At 49.6% G+C, this 16,341-nt stretch overlaps 1 protein-coding gene across 1 annotated transcript in view; it reads left to right on the top strand.

Annotated features, from left to right (window-relative positions):
* Nucleotides 1-741: 741 nt before the first annotated feature.
* Nucleotides 742-16,341, top strand: part of LOC123738369 (CWF19-like protein 1) — a 29,757-nt gene continuing 14,157 nt past the window's right edge. Inside the window, exons 1-8 of the mRNA XM_045713437.1 lie at nucleotides 742-895; nucleotides 2,264-2,478; nucleotides 3,980-4,095; nucleotides 4,695-4,779; nucleotides 7,119-7,253; nucleotides 14,020-14,209; nucleotides 14,580-14,659; nucleotides 14,782-14,991. Of these exons, the coding sequence (XP_045569393.1) occupies nucleotides 742-895; nucleotides 2,264-2,478; nucleotides 3,980-4,095; nucleotides 4,695-4,779; nucleotides 7,119-7,253; nucleotides 14,020-14,209; nucleotides 14,580-14,659; nucleotides 14,782-14,991 (1,185 nt within the window). The remainder of the gene's footprint in view (nucleotides 896-2,263; nucleotides 2,479-3,979; nucleotides 4,096-4,694; nucleotides 4,780-7,118; nucleotides 7,254-14,019; nucleotides 14,210-14,579; nucleotides 14,660-14,781; nucleotides 14,992-16,341) is intronic.

Genomic DNA, 16,341 nt, shown 5'->3' with positions numbered 1-16,341 from the left:
GAGTTAGGAACGGCATTGTGGGTCTGGAGTTAGGAGTTAGGAACTGCATTGTGGGTCTGGAGTTAGGAGTTAGGAACGGCATTGTGGGTCAGGAGTTAGGAGTTAGGAACTGCATTGTGGGTCTGGAGTTAGGAGTTAGGAACGGCATTGTGGGTCTGGAGTTAGGAGTTATGAACGGCATTGTGGGTCAGGAGTTAGGAGTTAGGAACGGCATTGTGGGTCTGGAACGGCATTGTGGGTCTGGAGTTAGGAGTTATGAACGGCATTGTGGGTCAGGAGTTAGGAGTTATGAACTGCATTGTGGGTCTGGAGTTAGGAGTTATGAACGGCATTGTGGGTCAGGAGTTAGGAGTTATGAACTGCATTGTGGGTCTGGAACGGCATTGTGGGTCAGGAGTTAGGAGCTATGAACTGCATTGTGGGTCAGGAGTTAGGAGTTATGAACTGCATTGTGGGTCTGGAGTTATGAACGGCATTGTGGGTCAGGAGTTAGGAGTTATGAACTGCATTGTGGGTCAGGAGTTAGGAGTTATGAACTGCATTGTGGGTCAGGAGTTAGGAGTTATGAACTGCATTGTGGGTCAGGAGTTAGGAGTTATGAACTGCATTGTGGGTATGGAGTTATGAACTGCATTGTGGGTCAGGAGTTAGGAGTTATGAACTGCATTGTGGGTCAGGAGTTATGAACTGCATTGTGGGTCAGGAGTTAGGAGTTATGAACTGCATTGTGGGTCAGGAGTTATGAACTGCATTGTGGGTCTGGAGCGACATTGTCTTGACTTGGTTGTTGCAGCTCCCATCCACACCTACATCCTGGGAGCAGCCAGCCAGGAAACCACCCGCTTCTTCCCCAGTGCTGACGGCTGTGAGCTGGCTGACAACATCACCTACCTGGGTAAGAGTAGGCTCTGACCCCTGACCCCTGAGTAGACTGACATCACCTACCTGGGTAAGAGTAGGCTCTGACCCCTGACCCCTGAGTAGACTGACATCACCTACCTGGGTAAGAGTAGGCTCTGACCCCTGACCCCTGAGTAGACTGACATCACCTACCTGGGTAAGAATAGGCTCTGACCCCTGACCCCTGAGTAGACTGACATCACCTACCTGGGTAATAATAGACTCTGACCCCTGACCCCTGAGTAGACTGACATCACCTACCTGGGTAAGAGTAGGCTCTGACCCCTGACCCTAACCCTACCTGGGTAAGAATAGGCTCTGACCCCTGACCCCTGACCCTAACCCTAACCCTACCTGGGTAAGAATAGGCTCTGACCCCTGACCCCTAACCCTACCTGGGTAATAATAGACTCTGACCCCTGACCCTAACCCTAACCCTACCTGGGTAAGAATAGGCTCTGACCCCTGACCCCTAACCTAACCCTACCTGGGTAAGAATAGACTCTGACCTCTGACCCTAACCCTGACCCTACCTGGGTAAGAATAGGCTCTGACCCCTGACCCTAACCCTAACCCTACCTGGGTAAGAATAGGCTCTGACCCCTGACCCCTAACCCTAACCCTACCTGGGTAATAATAGACTCTGACCTCTGACCCCTAACCCTAACCCTACCTGGGTAATAATAGACTCTGACCTCTGACCCCTAACCCTACCTGGGTAATAATAGACTCTGACCTCTGACCCCTAACCCTAACCCTACCTGGGTAAGAATAGGCTCTGACCCCTGACCCCTAACCCTAACCCTACCTGGGTAATAATAGACTCTGACCCCTAACCCTACCTGGGTAATAATAGACTCTGACCCCTGACCCCTAACCCTAACCCTACCTGGGTAATAATAGACTCTGACCCCTGACCCTAACCCTGACCCTACCTGGGTAAGAATAGGCTCTGACCCCTAACCCTAACCCTACCTGGGTAATAATAGACTCTGACCTCTGACCCCTGACCCTAACCCTAACCCTACCTGGGTAATAATAGACTCTGACCTCTGACCCCTGACCCTAACCCTACCTGGGTAATAATAGACTCTGACCCCTAACCCTACCTGGGTAAGAATAGGCTCTGACCCCTGACCCCTGAGTAGACTGACATCACCTACCTGGGTAATAATAGACTCTGACCCTAACCCTACCTGGGTAATAATAGACTCTGACCCCTGACCTCTGACCCCTAACCCTAACCCTACCTGGGTAATAATAGACTCTGACCCCTGACCTCTGACCCCTGCGTAATACCGCTCTGTATTTCCACTGCTGTTCCCAGGCTTGATCTTGATCTCTCTCTCGCTGTGTGTGTCAGGTCGTCGAGGTGTTTTCTCCGGGGCGTCAGGCCTGCAGATAGCGTATGTGAGTGGTCGTGAAGGACGTCTGGACCCGACTCCAGCTCACTGCTTCTCTCCTGAAGACCTCCATCAGCTGGTGGAGCCGCTGATCAACAACAACCAGTTCAGAGGAGTGGACATCCTGCTGACGTCACAGTGGCCCCGCGGAGTCTGGCAGTACGCCAACAGCCCCGTAAGACACGCTGTCCTCTTGTCTGTCCTCTGTCTGACCCAACTGTCCTCTTGTCTGTCCTCTGTCTGTCACAACTGTCCTCTTGTCTGTCACAACTGTCCTCTTGTCTGTCCCAACTGTCCTCTTGTCTGACCCACCCAACTGTCCTCTTGTCTGACCGACCCAACTGTCCTCTTGTCTGACCGACCCAACTGTCCTCTTGTCTGACCGACCCAACTGTCCTCTTGTCTGACCGACCCAACTGTCCTCTTGTCTGACCCACCCAACTGTCCTCTTGTCTGTCCGACCCAACTGTCCTCTTGTCTGACCGACCCAACTGTCCTCTTGTCTGACCGACCCAACTGTCCTCTTGTCTGTCCGACCCAACTGTCCTCTTGTCTGTCCGACCCAACTGTCCTCTTGTCTGACCGACCCAACTGTCCTCTTGTCTGACCGACCCAACTGTCCTCTTGTCTGACCCACCCAACTGTCCTCTTGTCTGACCGACCCAACTGTCCTCTTGTCTGACCGACCCAACTGTCCTCTTGTCTGACCCAACTGTCCTCTTGTCTGACCCAACTGTCCTCTTGTCTGACCCACCCAACTGTCCTCTGTCTGACCCAACTGTCCTCTTGTCTGACCGACCCAACTGTCCTCTTGTCTGTCCGACCCAACTGTCCTCTTGTCTGACCGACCCAACTGTCCTCTTGTCTGACCCACCCAACTGTCCTCTTGTCTGTCCGACCCAACTGTCCTCTTGTCTGACCGACCCAACTGTCCTCTTGTCTGTCCGACCCAACTGTCCTCTTGTCTGTCCGACCCAACTGTCCTCTTGTCTGACCGACCCAACTGTCCTCTTGTCTGACCGACCCAACTGTCCTCTTGTCTGACCGACCCAACTGTCCTCTTGTCTGACCGACCCAACTGTCCTCTTGTCTGACCGACCCAACTGTCCTCTGTCTGACCGACCCAACTGTCCTCTTGTCTGACCCACCCAACTGTCCTCTGTCTGACCGACCCAACTGTCCTCTGTCTGACCCACCCAACTGTCCTCTTGTCTGTCCCACCCAACTGTCCTCTTGTCTGACCGACCCAACTGTCCTCTTGTCTGTCCGACCCAACTGTCCTCTTGTCTGTCCCAACTGTCCTCTTGTCTGACCGACCCAACTGTCCTCTTGTCTGTCCGACCCAACGAACGGCATTGTGGGTCTGGAGTTAGGGCTGGGCGATATGGCCAAATTCTCATATCCCGATTATAGAACATTTTCTGTAAATTCAATGAATCAATAGTTGATGTAAAATGACCACATGTAAAAACCTATTTCTTATTCCATTTGGAATTAAACTCAACTAATTAAAGGTCATATTTGGTTACTTATCCTTTTCTATAGAACCTTTTGTGCAAATGTTTAATGAAGCATGTAACAAAATATAAAATATTAAGGAATAAAATCTAAAAAGGTAAATAGAATAAAAACTTCAGCTATAGTTGTAAACAAAATAAATGTATGTTTTGTTTCAGGAAGTGAACACTAAGTTGTGTGGAGCGGGCTCCATCTCCCAGCTGGCCTACAAGCTGAAGCCCCGATACCACTTCGCTGCTGTAGAGGGAGTTCACTATGAGAGACGACCTTACAGGTACACACACACACACACACACACACACACACACACACACACACACACACACACTACCACCCACAGTTCACTATCGACACATACACACACACACACACACACACACACACACACACACACACACACACACACACACACACACACACACACACTACCGTAATACCACTTCGCTGCTGTAGAGGGAGTTCACTATGAGAGACGACCTTACAGGTACACACACACACACACTATCACACACACACACACACACACTATCACACACACACACACACTATCACACACACACACACACACACACACACACTATCACACACACACACACACACACACACACACACACACACACACACTATCACACACACACACACACACACTATCACACACACAACCTTACAGGGTAATACACACTGTATATATACTACCATAATACCACTTTGCTGCAGTAGAGGGAGTTAACGTGTGTGTGTGTGTGTGTGTGTGTGTGTGTGTGTGTGTGTGTGTGTGTGTGTGTGTGTGTGTGTGTGTGTGTGTGTGTGTGTGTGTGTGTGTGTGTGTGTGTGTGTGTGTGTGTGTGTGTGTGTGTGTGTGTGTGTGTGTAGAAATCATGTTGTTCTTCAGGAGAACACTCAGCACGTCAGCAGATTCATCGCCCTGGCAACCGTCAACAACCCAGAGAAGAGAAAGGTGATGTCACTGGCCACTCCCCTCTCTACTGGCCACTCCCCTCTCTACTGGCCACTCCCCTCTCTACTGGCCACTCCCCTCTCTACTGGCCACTCCCCTCTCTACTGGCCACTCCCCTCTCTACTGGCCACTCCCCTCTCTACTGGCCACTCCCCTCTCTGTGTTGGAGGATGTTATTGGCCACTCCCCTCTCTGTGTTGGAGGATGTTATTGGCCACTCCCCTCTCTGTGTTGGAGGATGTTATTGGCCACTGGCAGCTTCATTAAATAGTACCTGCAAAACACCAGAGTTCCTCTGTCCAGTGTTTTTCCGGTACTATTTAATGAAGCTGCCAGCTGAGGACTTGTGAGGCGTCTGTTTCTCAAACTAAACACTCTAATGTACTTGTCCTCTTGCTCAGTTGTGCACCGGGGCCTCCCACTCCTCTTTCTGTTCTGGTTAGAGCCAGTTTGTGCTGTTCTGTGTAGGGAGTAGTACACAGCGTTGTACGAGATCTTCAGTTTCTTGGTAATTTCTTGCGTGGAATAGCCTTAATTTCTCAGAACAAGAATAGACTGACGAGTTTCAGAAGAAAGTTCTTTGTTTCTGGCCATTTTGAGCCTGTAATCGAACCCACAAATGTTGATGCTCCAGATACTCAACTAGTCTAAAGAAGGCCAGTTTTATTGATCCTTTAATCAGAACAACAGTTTTCAGCTGTGCTAACATAATTGCAAAAGGGTTTTCTAATGATCAATTAGCCTTTTAAAATGATAAACTTCGATTAGCTAACACAACGTGCCATTGGAACACAGGAGTGATGGTTGCTGATAATGGGCCTCTGTAGATATTCCATTAAAAAGCAGCCGTTTCCAGCTATAATAGTCATTTACAACATTAGCAACGTCTACACTGTATTTCTGATCAATTTGATGATATTTTAATGGACACAAATGTTGCTTTTCTTTCAAAAACAAGGACATTTCTAAGTGTCCCCAAACTTTTGAAAGGTAGTGTACATCAGAACCTCTAGTACCAGGATGTATTGTAACTGTCTCTCTCTCTCTCTCTCTCTCTCTCTAGTACCAGGATGTATTGTAACTGTCTCTCTCTCTCTCTCTCTCTCTAGTACCAGGATGTATTGTAACTGTCTCTCTCTCTCTCTCTAGTACCAGGATGTATTGTAACTGTCTCTCTCTCTCTCTAGTACCAGGATGTATTGTAACTGTCTCTCTCTCTCTCTCTAGTACCAGGATGTATTGTAACTGTCTCTCTCTCTCTCTCTCTCTCTAGTACCAGGATGTATTGTAACTGTCTCTCTCTCTCTCTCTAGTACCAGGATGTATTGTAACTGTCTCTCTCTCTCTCTAGTACCAGGATGTATTGTAACTGTCTCTCTCTCTCTCTCTCTAGTACCAGGATGTATTGTAACTGTCTCTCTCTAGTACCAGGATGTATTGTAACTGTCTCTCTCTCTCTCTCTCTAGTACCAGGATGTATTGTAACTGTCTCTCTCTCTCTCTCTAGTACCAGGATGTATTGTAACTGTCTCTCTCTCTCTCTCTAGTACCAGGATGTATTGTAACTGTCTCTCTCTCTCTCTCTAGTACCAGGATGTATTGTAACTGTCTCTCTCTCTCTCTCTAGTACCAGGATGTATTGTAACTGTCTCTCTCTCTCTCTCTAGTACCAGGATGTATTGTAACTGTCTCTCTCTCTCTCTCTCTAGTACCAGGATGTATTGTAACTGTCTCTCTCTCTCTCTCTAGTACCAGGATGTATTGTAACTGTCTCTCTCTCTCTCTCTCTAGTACCAGGATGTATTGTAACTGTCTCTCTCTCTCTCTCTCTCTAGTACCAGGATGTATTGTAACTGTCTCTCTCTCTCTCTAGTACCAGGATGTATTGTAACTGTCTCTCTCTCTCTCTAGTACCAGGATGTATTGTAACTGTCTCTCTCTCTCTCTAGTACCAGGATGTATTGTAACTGTCTCTCTCTCTAGTACCAGGATGTATTGTAACTGTCTGTCTGTCTCTCTCTCTCTCTCTAGTACCAGGATGTATTGTAACTGTCTCTCTCTCTCTCTAGTACCAGGATGTATTGTAACTGTCTCTCTCTCTCTCTAGTACCAGGATGTATTGTAACTGTCTCTCTCTCTCTCTAGTACCAGGATGTATTGTAACTGTCTCTCTCTCTCTCTAGTACCAGGATGTATTGTAACTGTCTCTCTCTCTCTCTCTCTAGTACCAGGATGTATTGTAACTGTCTCTCTCTCTCTCTAGTACCAGGATGTATTGTAACTGTCTCTCTCTCTCTCTAGTACCAGGATGTATTGTAACTGTCTCTCTCTCTCTCTAGTACCTGTATGCCTTCAACATTATCCCGATGAAAAGCATGGAGTCATCAGAACTGGTGAAACAGCCTCAGGATGTCACTGAAAACCCTTACAGGAAGATGGTTGGAGAGAATACTCTATCAGACCCTACTGTCCAGGTACACTCACACACACTGATAGGATCTGAATACCCTTACAGGAGGTCTATCAGACCCTACTGTCCAGGTACACTCACACACACTGATAGGATCTGAATACCCTTACAGGAGGTCTATCAGACCCTACTGTCCAGGTACACTCACACGCACTGTTAGGATCTGAATACCCTTACAGGAGGTCTATCAGACCCTACTGTCCAGGTACACTCACACACACTGTTAGGATCTGAATACCCTTACAGGAGGTCTATCACACCCTACTGTCCAGGTACACTCACACACACTGATAGGATCTGAATACCCTTACAGGAGGTCTATCAGACCCTACTGTCCAGGTACACTCACACACACTGATAGGATCTGAATACCCTTACAGGAGGTCTATCACACCCTACTGTCCAGGTACACTCACACACACTGATAGGATCTGAATACCCTTACAGGAGGTCTATCACACCCTACTGTCCAGGTACACTCACACACACTGATAGGATCTGAATACCCTTACAGGAGGTCTATCAGACCCTACTGTCCAGGTACACTCACACACACTGTTAGGATCTGAATACCCTTACAGGAGGTCTATCACACCCTACTGTCCAGGTACACTCACACACACTGTTAGGATCTGAATACCCTTATAGGAGGTCTATCACACCCTACTGTCCAGGTACACTCACACACACTGATAGGATCTGAATACCCTTACAGGAGGTCTATCAGACCCTACTGTCCAGGTACACTCACACACACTGTTAGGATCTGAATACCCTTACAGGAGGTCTATCACACCCTACTGTCCAGGTACACTCACACACACTGTTAGGATCTGAATACCCTTACAGGAGGTCTATCAGACCCTACTGTCCAGGTACACTCACACACACTGTTAGGATCTGAATACCTCTCAGGGTTTGGAGAAATGCTCCATGCTAAATAAAGGCCAACAACTAAGATGCTTGTGTATGTGGACACCCCTTCAAATTATTGGATTCTCCTATTTCGGCCACATTTGTTGCTGACGTGTATAAAATCGAGCACACGGCCATGCAATCTCCATAGACTAATATCGGCGGTAGAATGGCCTTACTGAAGAGCTCAGTGACTTTCAACGTGGCACCGCCACAGGATCCCACCTTTCCAACAAGTCAGAATGTCAACTTTCTCCGCTGTTAGAGCTGCCCCGGTCGACTGTAAGGGCTGTTATTGTGAAGTCTAGGAGCAGTAATGGCTCAGCCGTGAAGTGGTAGTCCACACTAGCTCACAGAACGGGACCGCCGAGGGGAACGGGACCGCCGAGGGGAACGGGACCGCCGAGGGGGAACGGGACCGCCGAGGGGAACGGGGACCGCCGATGGGGAACGGGGACCGCCGATGGGGAACGGGGACCGCCGATGGGAACGGGACCGCCCGAGGGGAACGGGACCGCCGAGGGGGAACAGGACCGCCGAGGGGAACGGGGCCGCCGAGGGGAACGGGACCGCCGAGGGGAACGGGACCGCCGAGGGGAACGGGACCGCCGAGGGGAACGGGACCGCCGAGGGGAACGGGACCGCCGAGGGGAACGGGACCGCCGATGGGGAACGGGGACCGCCGATGGGGAACGGGACCGCCGAGGGGAACGGGACCGCCGATGGGGAACGGGGACCGCCGAGGGAACGGGGACCGCCGATGGGGAACGGGGACCGCCGAGGGGAACGGGGACCGCCGATGGGGAACGGGGACCGCCGATGGGGAACGGGACCGCCGGGAAACGGGACCGCCGGGAAACGGGACCAACGGGACCGCCGAGGGGAACGGGACCGCCGAGGGGGAACGGGACCGCCGAGGGGGAACGGGGACCGCCGAGGGGAACGGAATGGCCGAGGGGAACGGGGACCGCCGAGGGGAACGCCGAGGGGAACGGGGAACGCCGAGGGGAACGGGGACCGCCGAGGGGAACGGGTCCGCCGAGTGCTGAAACACGTAGCACGTAAAATCCGTCTGTCCTCGGTTGCAGAACTCACTGAGTTCCAAACTGCCTCTGGAAGCAACGTCGGCACAGGAACTGTTCGTCAGGAGCTTCATGAAATGGGTTTCCATGTTTGCTCATTTATAACGCAAAATAAACATATCACATTTACATAAGTATTCAGACCTTTTACTCAGTACTTTGTTGAAGTATCTTTGGCAGAGATTACAGCCTCGAGTCTTCTTGGGTATGACGCTACAAGCTTGGCTCACCTGTATTTGGGAAGGATCTCCCATTCTTCTCTGAAGATCCACTCAAGCTCTGTCAGATTGGATGGGGAGCGTTGCTGCACAGCTATTTTCAGGTCTCTCCAGAGCTGTTCGATCAGGTTCAAGTCCAGGCTCTGGCTGGGCCCCTCAAGGACATTCAGAGACTTGTCCCGAAGCCACTCCTGAGTTATCTTGGCAGAGTGCTTAGGGTTGTTATCCTGTTGGAAGGTCAACCTTCGCCCCAGTCTGAGGTCCTGAGCGCTCTGGAGCAGGTTTTCATCAAGGATCTCGCTGTACTTTGCTCCGTTCATCTTTGCCTCGATCCTGACTAGTCTCTTAGTCCCTGCTGCTGAAAACTATCCCCACAGCATGATGCTGCCACCATGTTTCACCGTAGGGATGGAGCCAGGTTTCCTCCAGACATGATGCTGCCACCATGCTTCACCGTAGGGATGGAGCCAGGTTTCCTCCAGACATGATGCTGCCACCATGCTTCACCGTAGGGATGGTGGCAGGTTTCCTCCAGACGTAACGCTTGGCATTCAGGCCAAAGAGATCAATCTTGTTTCTCATGGTCTGAGAGTCCTTTAGGTAAACTCCAAGCGGGCTGTCATGTGCCTTTTACTGAGGAGTGGCTTCCGTCTGGCCACTCTACCATAAAGGCCTGATTGATGGAGTGCTGCAGAGATGGTTGTCCTTCCGGAAGGTTCTCCCATCTCCACAGAGGAACTCTGGAACTCTGTCAGAGTGACCATCGGGTTCTTGGTCACCTCCCTGACCAAGGCCCTTCTCCCCCGATTGTTCAGTTTGGCAGGGCGGCCAGCTCTAGGAAGAGACTTAGTGGTTCCAAACTTCTTCCATTTCAGAATGATGGAAGCCACTGTGTTCTTGGGGACCTTCAATGCTGCAGAAATGTTTTGGTACCCTTCCCCAGATCTGTGCCTTGACACAATCCTGTCTCGGAGCTCTACGGACAATTCCTTTGACCTCATGGCTACTCCATATTAATGGTCATGATTTTGCAATGAGATTTTGGACGAGCAGGTGTCCACATACTTTTGGTCATGTAGTGTAGAAGGCCAACAACTATAAAATATTGAAAGGTTTGACAGACGGACGGACGGACGGACATGGGAAGACCAACGCTGCCGACCTCAAGGAGGAACATCTCGTTCCCCTCCAAAGGAGGAACATCTCGTCCCCCTCCAGAGGAGGAACATCTCGATCCCCCTCCAGAGGAGGAACATCTCGTCCCCCCTCCAGAGGAGGAACATCTCGTCCCCCTCCAGAGGAGGAACATCTCGATCCCCTCCAGAGGAGGAACATCTCGTTCCCCTCCAGAGGAGGAACATCTCGTCCCCCTCCAGAGGAGGAACATCTCGTCCCCCCTCCAGAGGAGGAACATCTCGTCCCCCTCCAGAGGAGGAACATCTCGTCCCCTCCAGAGGAGGAACATCTCGTCCCCCTCCAGAGGAGGAACATCTCGTCCCCCTCCAGAGGAGGAACATCTCGTCCCCCTCCAGAGGAGGAACATCTCGTCCCCCTCCAGAGGAGGAACATCTCGTTCCCCTCCAGAGGAGGAACATCTCGTCCCCCTCCAGAGGAGGAACATCTCGTCCCCTCCAGAGGAGGAACATCTCGTTTCCTCCAGAGGAGGAACATCTCGTCCCCCTCCAGAGGAAATGGCAAATCTAAATAGTCGTCCTGTTTCGTCCTCCCGGGGCCGAAGCATCAAGCCAGACCGTGGGGCTGAAATACACATTTAAAACAAGACCTAAGGACACTAATGATCTAAAGGCCAAATTCCAATAAGGAAATAATCATCAGAAAATAGCCTTCTTAAAAACACACACAGCTTTGACAATGCAGACGATAAATATACACTGAGTGGACAAAACATTAGGAACACCTTCCTCATATTGAGTTGCTCCCCCTCCCCCCTTCAGCCCTCAGAACAGCCTCATTTCATCGGGTCATGGACTCTACAAGGTGTCGAAAGCGTTCCACAGGGATGCTGGTCCATGTTGACTCCAGGGATGCTGGTCCATGTTGACTCCAGGGATGCTGGTCCATGTGGACTCCAGGGATGCTGGTCCATGTGGACTCCAGGGATGCTGGTCCATGTTGACTCCAGGGATGCTGGTCCATGTTGACTCCAGGGATGCTGGTCCATGTGGACTCCAGGGATGCTGGTCCATGTGGACTCCAGGGATGCTGGTCCATGTGGACTCCAGGGATGCTGGTCCATGTGGACTCCAGGGATGCTGGTCCATGTGGACTCCAGGGATGCTGGTCCATGTTGACTCCAGGGATGCTGGCCCATGTGGACTCCAGGGATGCTGGCCCATGTGGACTCCAGGGATGCTGGCCCATGTGGACTCCAGGGATGCTGGCCCATGTGGACTCCAGGGATGCTGGCCCATGTGGACTCCAGGGATGCTGGCCCATGTGGACTCCAGGGATGCTGGTCCATGTGGACTCCAGGGATGCTGGTCCATGTGGACTCCAGGGAAGCTGGCCCATGTGGACTCCAGGGATGCTGGCCCATGTGGACTCCAGGGATGCTGGCCCATGTGGACTCCAGGGATGCTGGCCCATGTGGACTCCAGGGATGCTGGTCCATGTGGACTCCAGGGATGCTGGCCCATGTGGACTCCAGGGATGCTGGTCCATGTTGACTCCAATGCTTCCCACAGTTGTGTCACGTTGGCTGGATGTCCTTTGGGTGGTGGACGATTGTTAATTCACACGGGAAACTGTTGAGTGTGTAAAAACCAGCAGCTTTGCAGTTCTTGACACAAACCGGTGCGCCTGGCACCTACTACCATATGCTGTTCAAAGGCACTTAAATCTCTTGTCTTGCCCGTTCACCCTCTGAATGGCACACACACACAATCCATGTCTCAATTATCTCAAGACTTAACTTCTATGGGCTAGTGGGAGCGCAAGCGTCCCACCCCTGGTACACCCTATCAACAGCAGGTGAAATATCAAGACCGCCAAATTTGAAAACAAATGTCATAATTCAAATTTCTCAAACATACAATTATCTTACACCCTTTGAAAGATAAACATCTCCTTAATCTAACCACGTCGTCCGATTATCAAAAAGGCTTTACGGCGAAAGCATAAAGTTAGATTATGTTAGGAGAGTATATTGAAAATAGCTGTGTGTAATGTTTTGTCAATGCAAAGACAGGCGTCACCAAAAGCAGAAAACCAGCTAAAATGATGCACTAACCTTTGACAATCTCCATCAGATGACACTCCTAGGACATTATGTTAGACAATGCATGCATTTTATGTTCTATCAAGTTCATATTTATATCCAAAAACAGCGTTTTACTATGGCATTGATGTTGAGGAAATCGTTTCCCTCCAATAACCACCAGTCAAGCAGCACAACAAATTAAATAATTACTATTCGAAAACATTGGTAAAATATTATATTGTCATTCAAAGAATTATAGATTAACATCTCGTGAACGCAACCGCATTGCCAGATTTAAAAATAACTTTACTGGGAAATCACACTTTGCAATAAACGAGGTCCTGTGCACAGAAAAATAGGCTAGGCGATTCAGGTTAGCGCCATCTTGGAGTCATCTAAAATCAAATATACTATTGTAAATATTCCCTTACCTTTAATCATCTTCATCAGAAGGCACTTCCAGGAATCCCAGGTCCATAACAAATGTAGTTTTGTTCGAAAAAGCTCATAATTTATGTCCAAAAAGCTCTGTGTTGTTAGCGCGTCCAGTAGGCTACTCAAAAACATGAACGTCGCCCGCAGAACTTGTCTTCACCAAAGAGGGAGAAAAAAAACATATTTACGTTCGTTCAAACATGTCAAACGTTGTATAGCATAAATCATTAGGGCCTTTTTCAATCAGAACTTCAATAATATTCAAGGCGGACGATTCTCTTTTAAAACGTTTTGGAACGAGAGTACCCAAACATGCACTCGTGCGCCAGAGCAGTATCGGCCATCCGCTTATGACCAAAGTTCCAAGTCTCTTGTTCGGTCAGTTTTCACAGTAGAGACTCAAACCACTTTGTAAAGACTGGTGACATCTAGTGGATGGCGTAGGAAGTGCTCAATGATTAATACGTCCCTGTGTGTTTCAATGGCATAGGCTTAAAAGTAATTCAACACATCAGATATCCACTTCCTGTAAGAATTTGTCTCAGGGTTTTTGCCTGCCATATGAGTTCTGTTATACTTACAGACACCATTCAAACTGTTTTAGAAAATTCAGAGTGTTTTCTCTCCAAATCTGTTAATAATATGCATATCCTAGCTTCTGAGTTGGTGTAGGAGGCAGTTAAAAATGGGCACATATTTTTTCAAAATTCTCAATACTGCCCCCTAGCCCCAACAGGTTTTAAAATCCTTCTTTAACATGTCTCCTCCCCTTCATCTACACTGATTTGAAGTGGATTTAACAAGTGACATCAATAAGGGATCATATCTTTCACCTGGATTCAGCTGGTCAGTCTGTCATGGAAAGTGTTGTGAATGTTTTGTGTACTGTATCTCTCTCAGGAGCCTGCATCTCAGTTCTTCTTTGACCTGGGGAAGAAGCAGCGTGGGGGGGGCCGTGGCCAGGGGGGCCGTGGCAGGAAGAGGCCCTCAGACGGAGACGGGCAGAATCAAGGACAGCCGTGGGATCCAGACAGGCAGAGTCAGAGACCGCCCTTTGATCTAGACGGGCCTAAACAACCTCGCAGGCCGCGTGAGTCTCCCTCGCTCTCACAGACACTCCCTCACACTCCCTCACACACCCTCACACACCCTCACACACCCTCACACACCCTCCCACACCCTCACACACCCTCACACTCTCTCCCACACCCTCACACTCCCTCACACTCCCTCCCACTCCCTCACACACCCTCACACTCTCTCCCACACCCTCACACACCCTCACACTCCCTCACACACCCTCCCACACCATCCCACTCCCTCACACACCCTCCCACACCCTCACACACCCTTACACACCCTTACACACCCTCACACACCCTCACACACCATCTCCCACCCTCGCTGTCTCCCACCCTCTCATGTATGTCTCTCTCTCTCTCTGTGTGTGTCTGGTTCAGCCCAGCCCAGCGGTCCCTGTTGGTTCTGTCTGGCCAGCCCTCAGGTAGAGAAACACCTGGTCATCAGCATTGGTACCCATGTGAGTTTCCACACAATCTGAGTATTACAACTGATAGTAGAAAGAGGTTGTTGTTGTTGTGTGTTTAAAAGGGGCTCTGAAGCCCCCAGTTAACCATTTTGTGTTGATGTATTTTCCCTCAGTGTTACCTGGCTCTAGCTAAGGGCAGTCTGACCCCTCAGCATGTGTTGGTACTGCCCATCGGTCACTACCAGTCAGTAGTGGAACTGAGCTCTGAGGTGGTTAAAGAACTGGACCGATACAAGATGGCTGTCAGGACCTTCTATAAGAGCAAAGGACAGCGCTGTGTTCTGTTTGAGAGGAACTACCACAGCCAACACCTGCAGATACAGGTAGACCAGAATACACTCCACTCTCAGGGGGGCCAGCCCGCCCATTTACGGCTCTGCACTTCCTGCTGAGGAAACATCATTGCAAGTGGGCCTCAAGATCACACCTGAGAAAGATGGGCAGCTAATAGGCTATTCAGAGCTTAATTAGTCCAGGTGGCTGGACTGAAGCCTTTATCAGGAATAAGGCTTAATTAGTCCAGGTGGCTGGACTGAAGCCTTTATCAGGAATAAGGCTTAATTAGTCCAGGTGGCTGGACTGAAGCCTTTATCAGGAATAAGGCTTAATTAGTCCAGGTGGCTGGACTGAAGCCTTTATCAGGAATAAGGCTTAATTAGTCCAGGTTGCTGGACTGAAGCCTTTATCAGGAATAAGGCTTAATTAGTCCAGGTGGCTGGACTGAAGCCTTTATCAGGAATAAGGCTTAATTAGTCCAGGTGGCTGGACTGAAGCCTTTATCAGGAATAAGGCTTAATTAGTCCAGGTGGCTGGACTGAAGCCTTTATCAGGAATAAGGCTTAATTAGTCCAGGTGGCTGGACTGAAGCCTTTATCAGGAATAAGGCTTAATTGGTCCAGGTGGCTGGACTGAAGCCTTTATCAGGAATAAGGCTTAATTAGTCCAGGTGGCTGGACTGAAGCCTTTATCAGGAATAAGGCTTAATTAGTCCAGGTGGCTGGACTGAAGCCTTTATCAGGAATAAGGCTTAATTAGTCCAGGTGGCTGGACTGAAGCCTTTATCAAGAATAAGGCTTAATTAGTCCAGGTGGCTGGACTGAAGCCTTTATCAGGAATAAGGCTTAATTAGTCCAGGTGGCTGGACTGAAGCCTTTATCAGGAATAAGGCTTAATTAGTCCAGGTGGCTGGACTGAAGCCTTTATCAGGAATAAGGCTTAATTAGTCCAGGTGACTGGACTGAAGCCTTTATCAGGAATAAGGCTTAATTAGTCCAGGTGGCTGGACTGAAGCCTTTATCAGGAATAAGGCTTAATTAGTCCAGGTGGCTGGACTGAAGCCTTTATCAGGAATAAGGCTTAATTAGTCCAGGTGGCTGGACTGAAGCCTTTATCAGGAATAAGGCTTAATTAGTCCAGGTGGCTGGACTGAAGCCTTTATCAAGAATAAGGCTTAATTAGTCCAGGTGGCTGGACTGAAGCCTTTATCAGGAATAAGGCTTAATTAGTCCAGGTGGCTGGACTGAAGCCTTTATCAGGAATAAGGCTTAATTAGTCCAGGTGACTGGACTGAAGCCTTCTACCACATGGACCGTCTGTCCCTCCCCAGGCCTGTAACCGTCTGTCCCTCCCCAGGGAGGAGGTAGAACGGCCCTGTAACCGTCTGTCCCTCCCCA

This window comes from Salmo salar, unplaced genomic scaffold (assembly GCF_905237065.1).
Source record: "Salmo salar unplaced genomic scaffold, Ssal_v3.1, whole genome shotgun sequence".
Lineage (NCBI taxonomy): Eukaryota > Metazoa > Chordata > Actinopteri > Salmoniformes > Salmonidae > Salmo > Salmo salar.
Note: the sequence above shows the minus strand (reverse complement) of the source record. Positions and strands in the feature narration are given on the sequence as shown.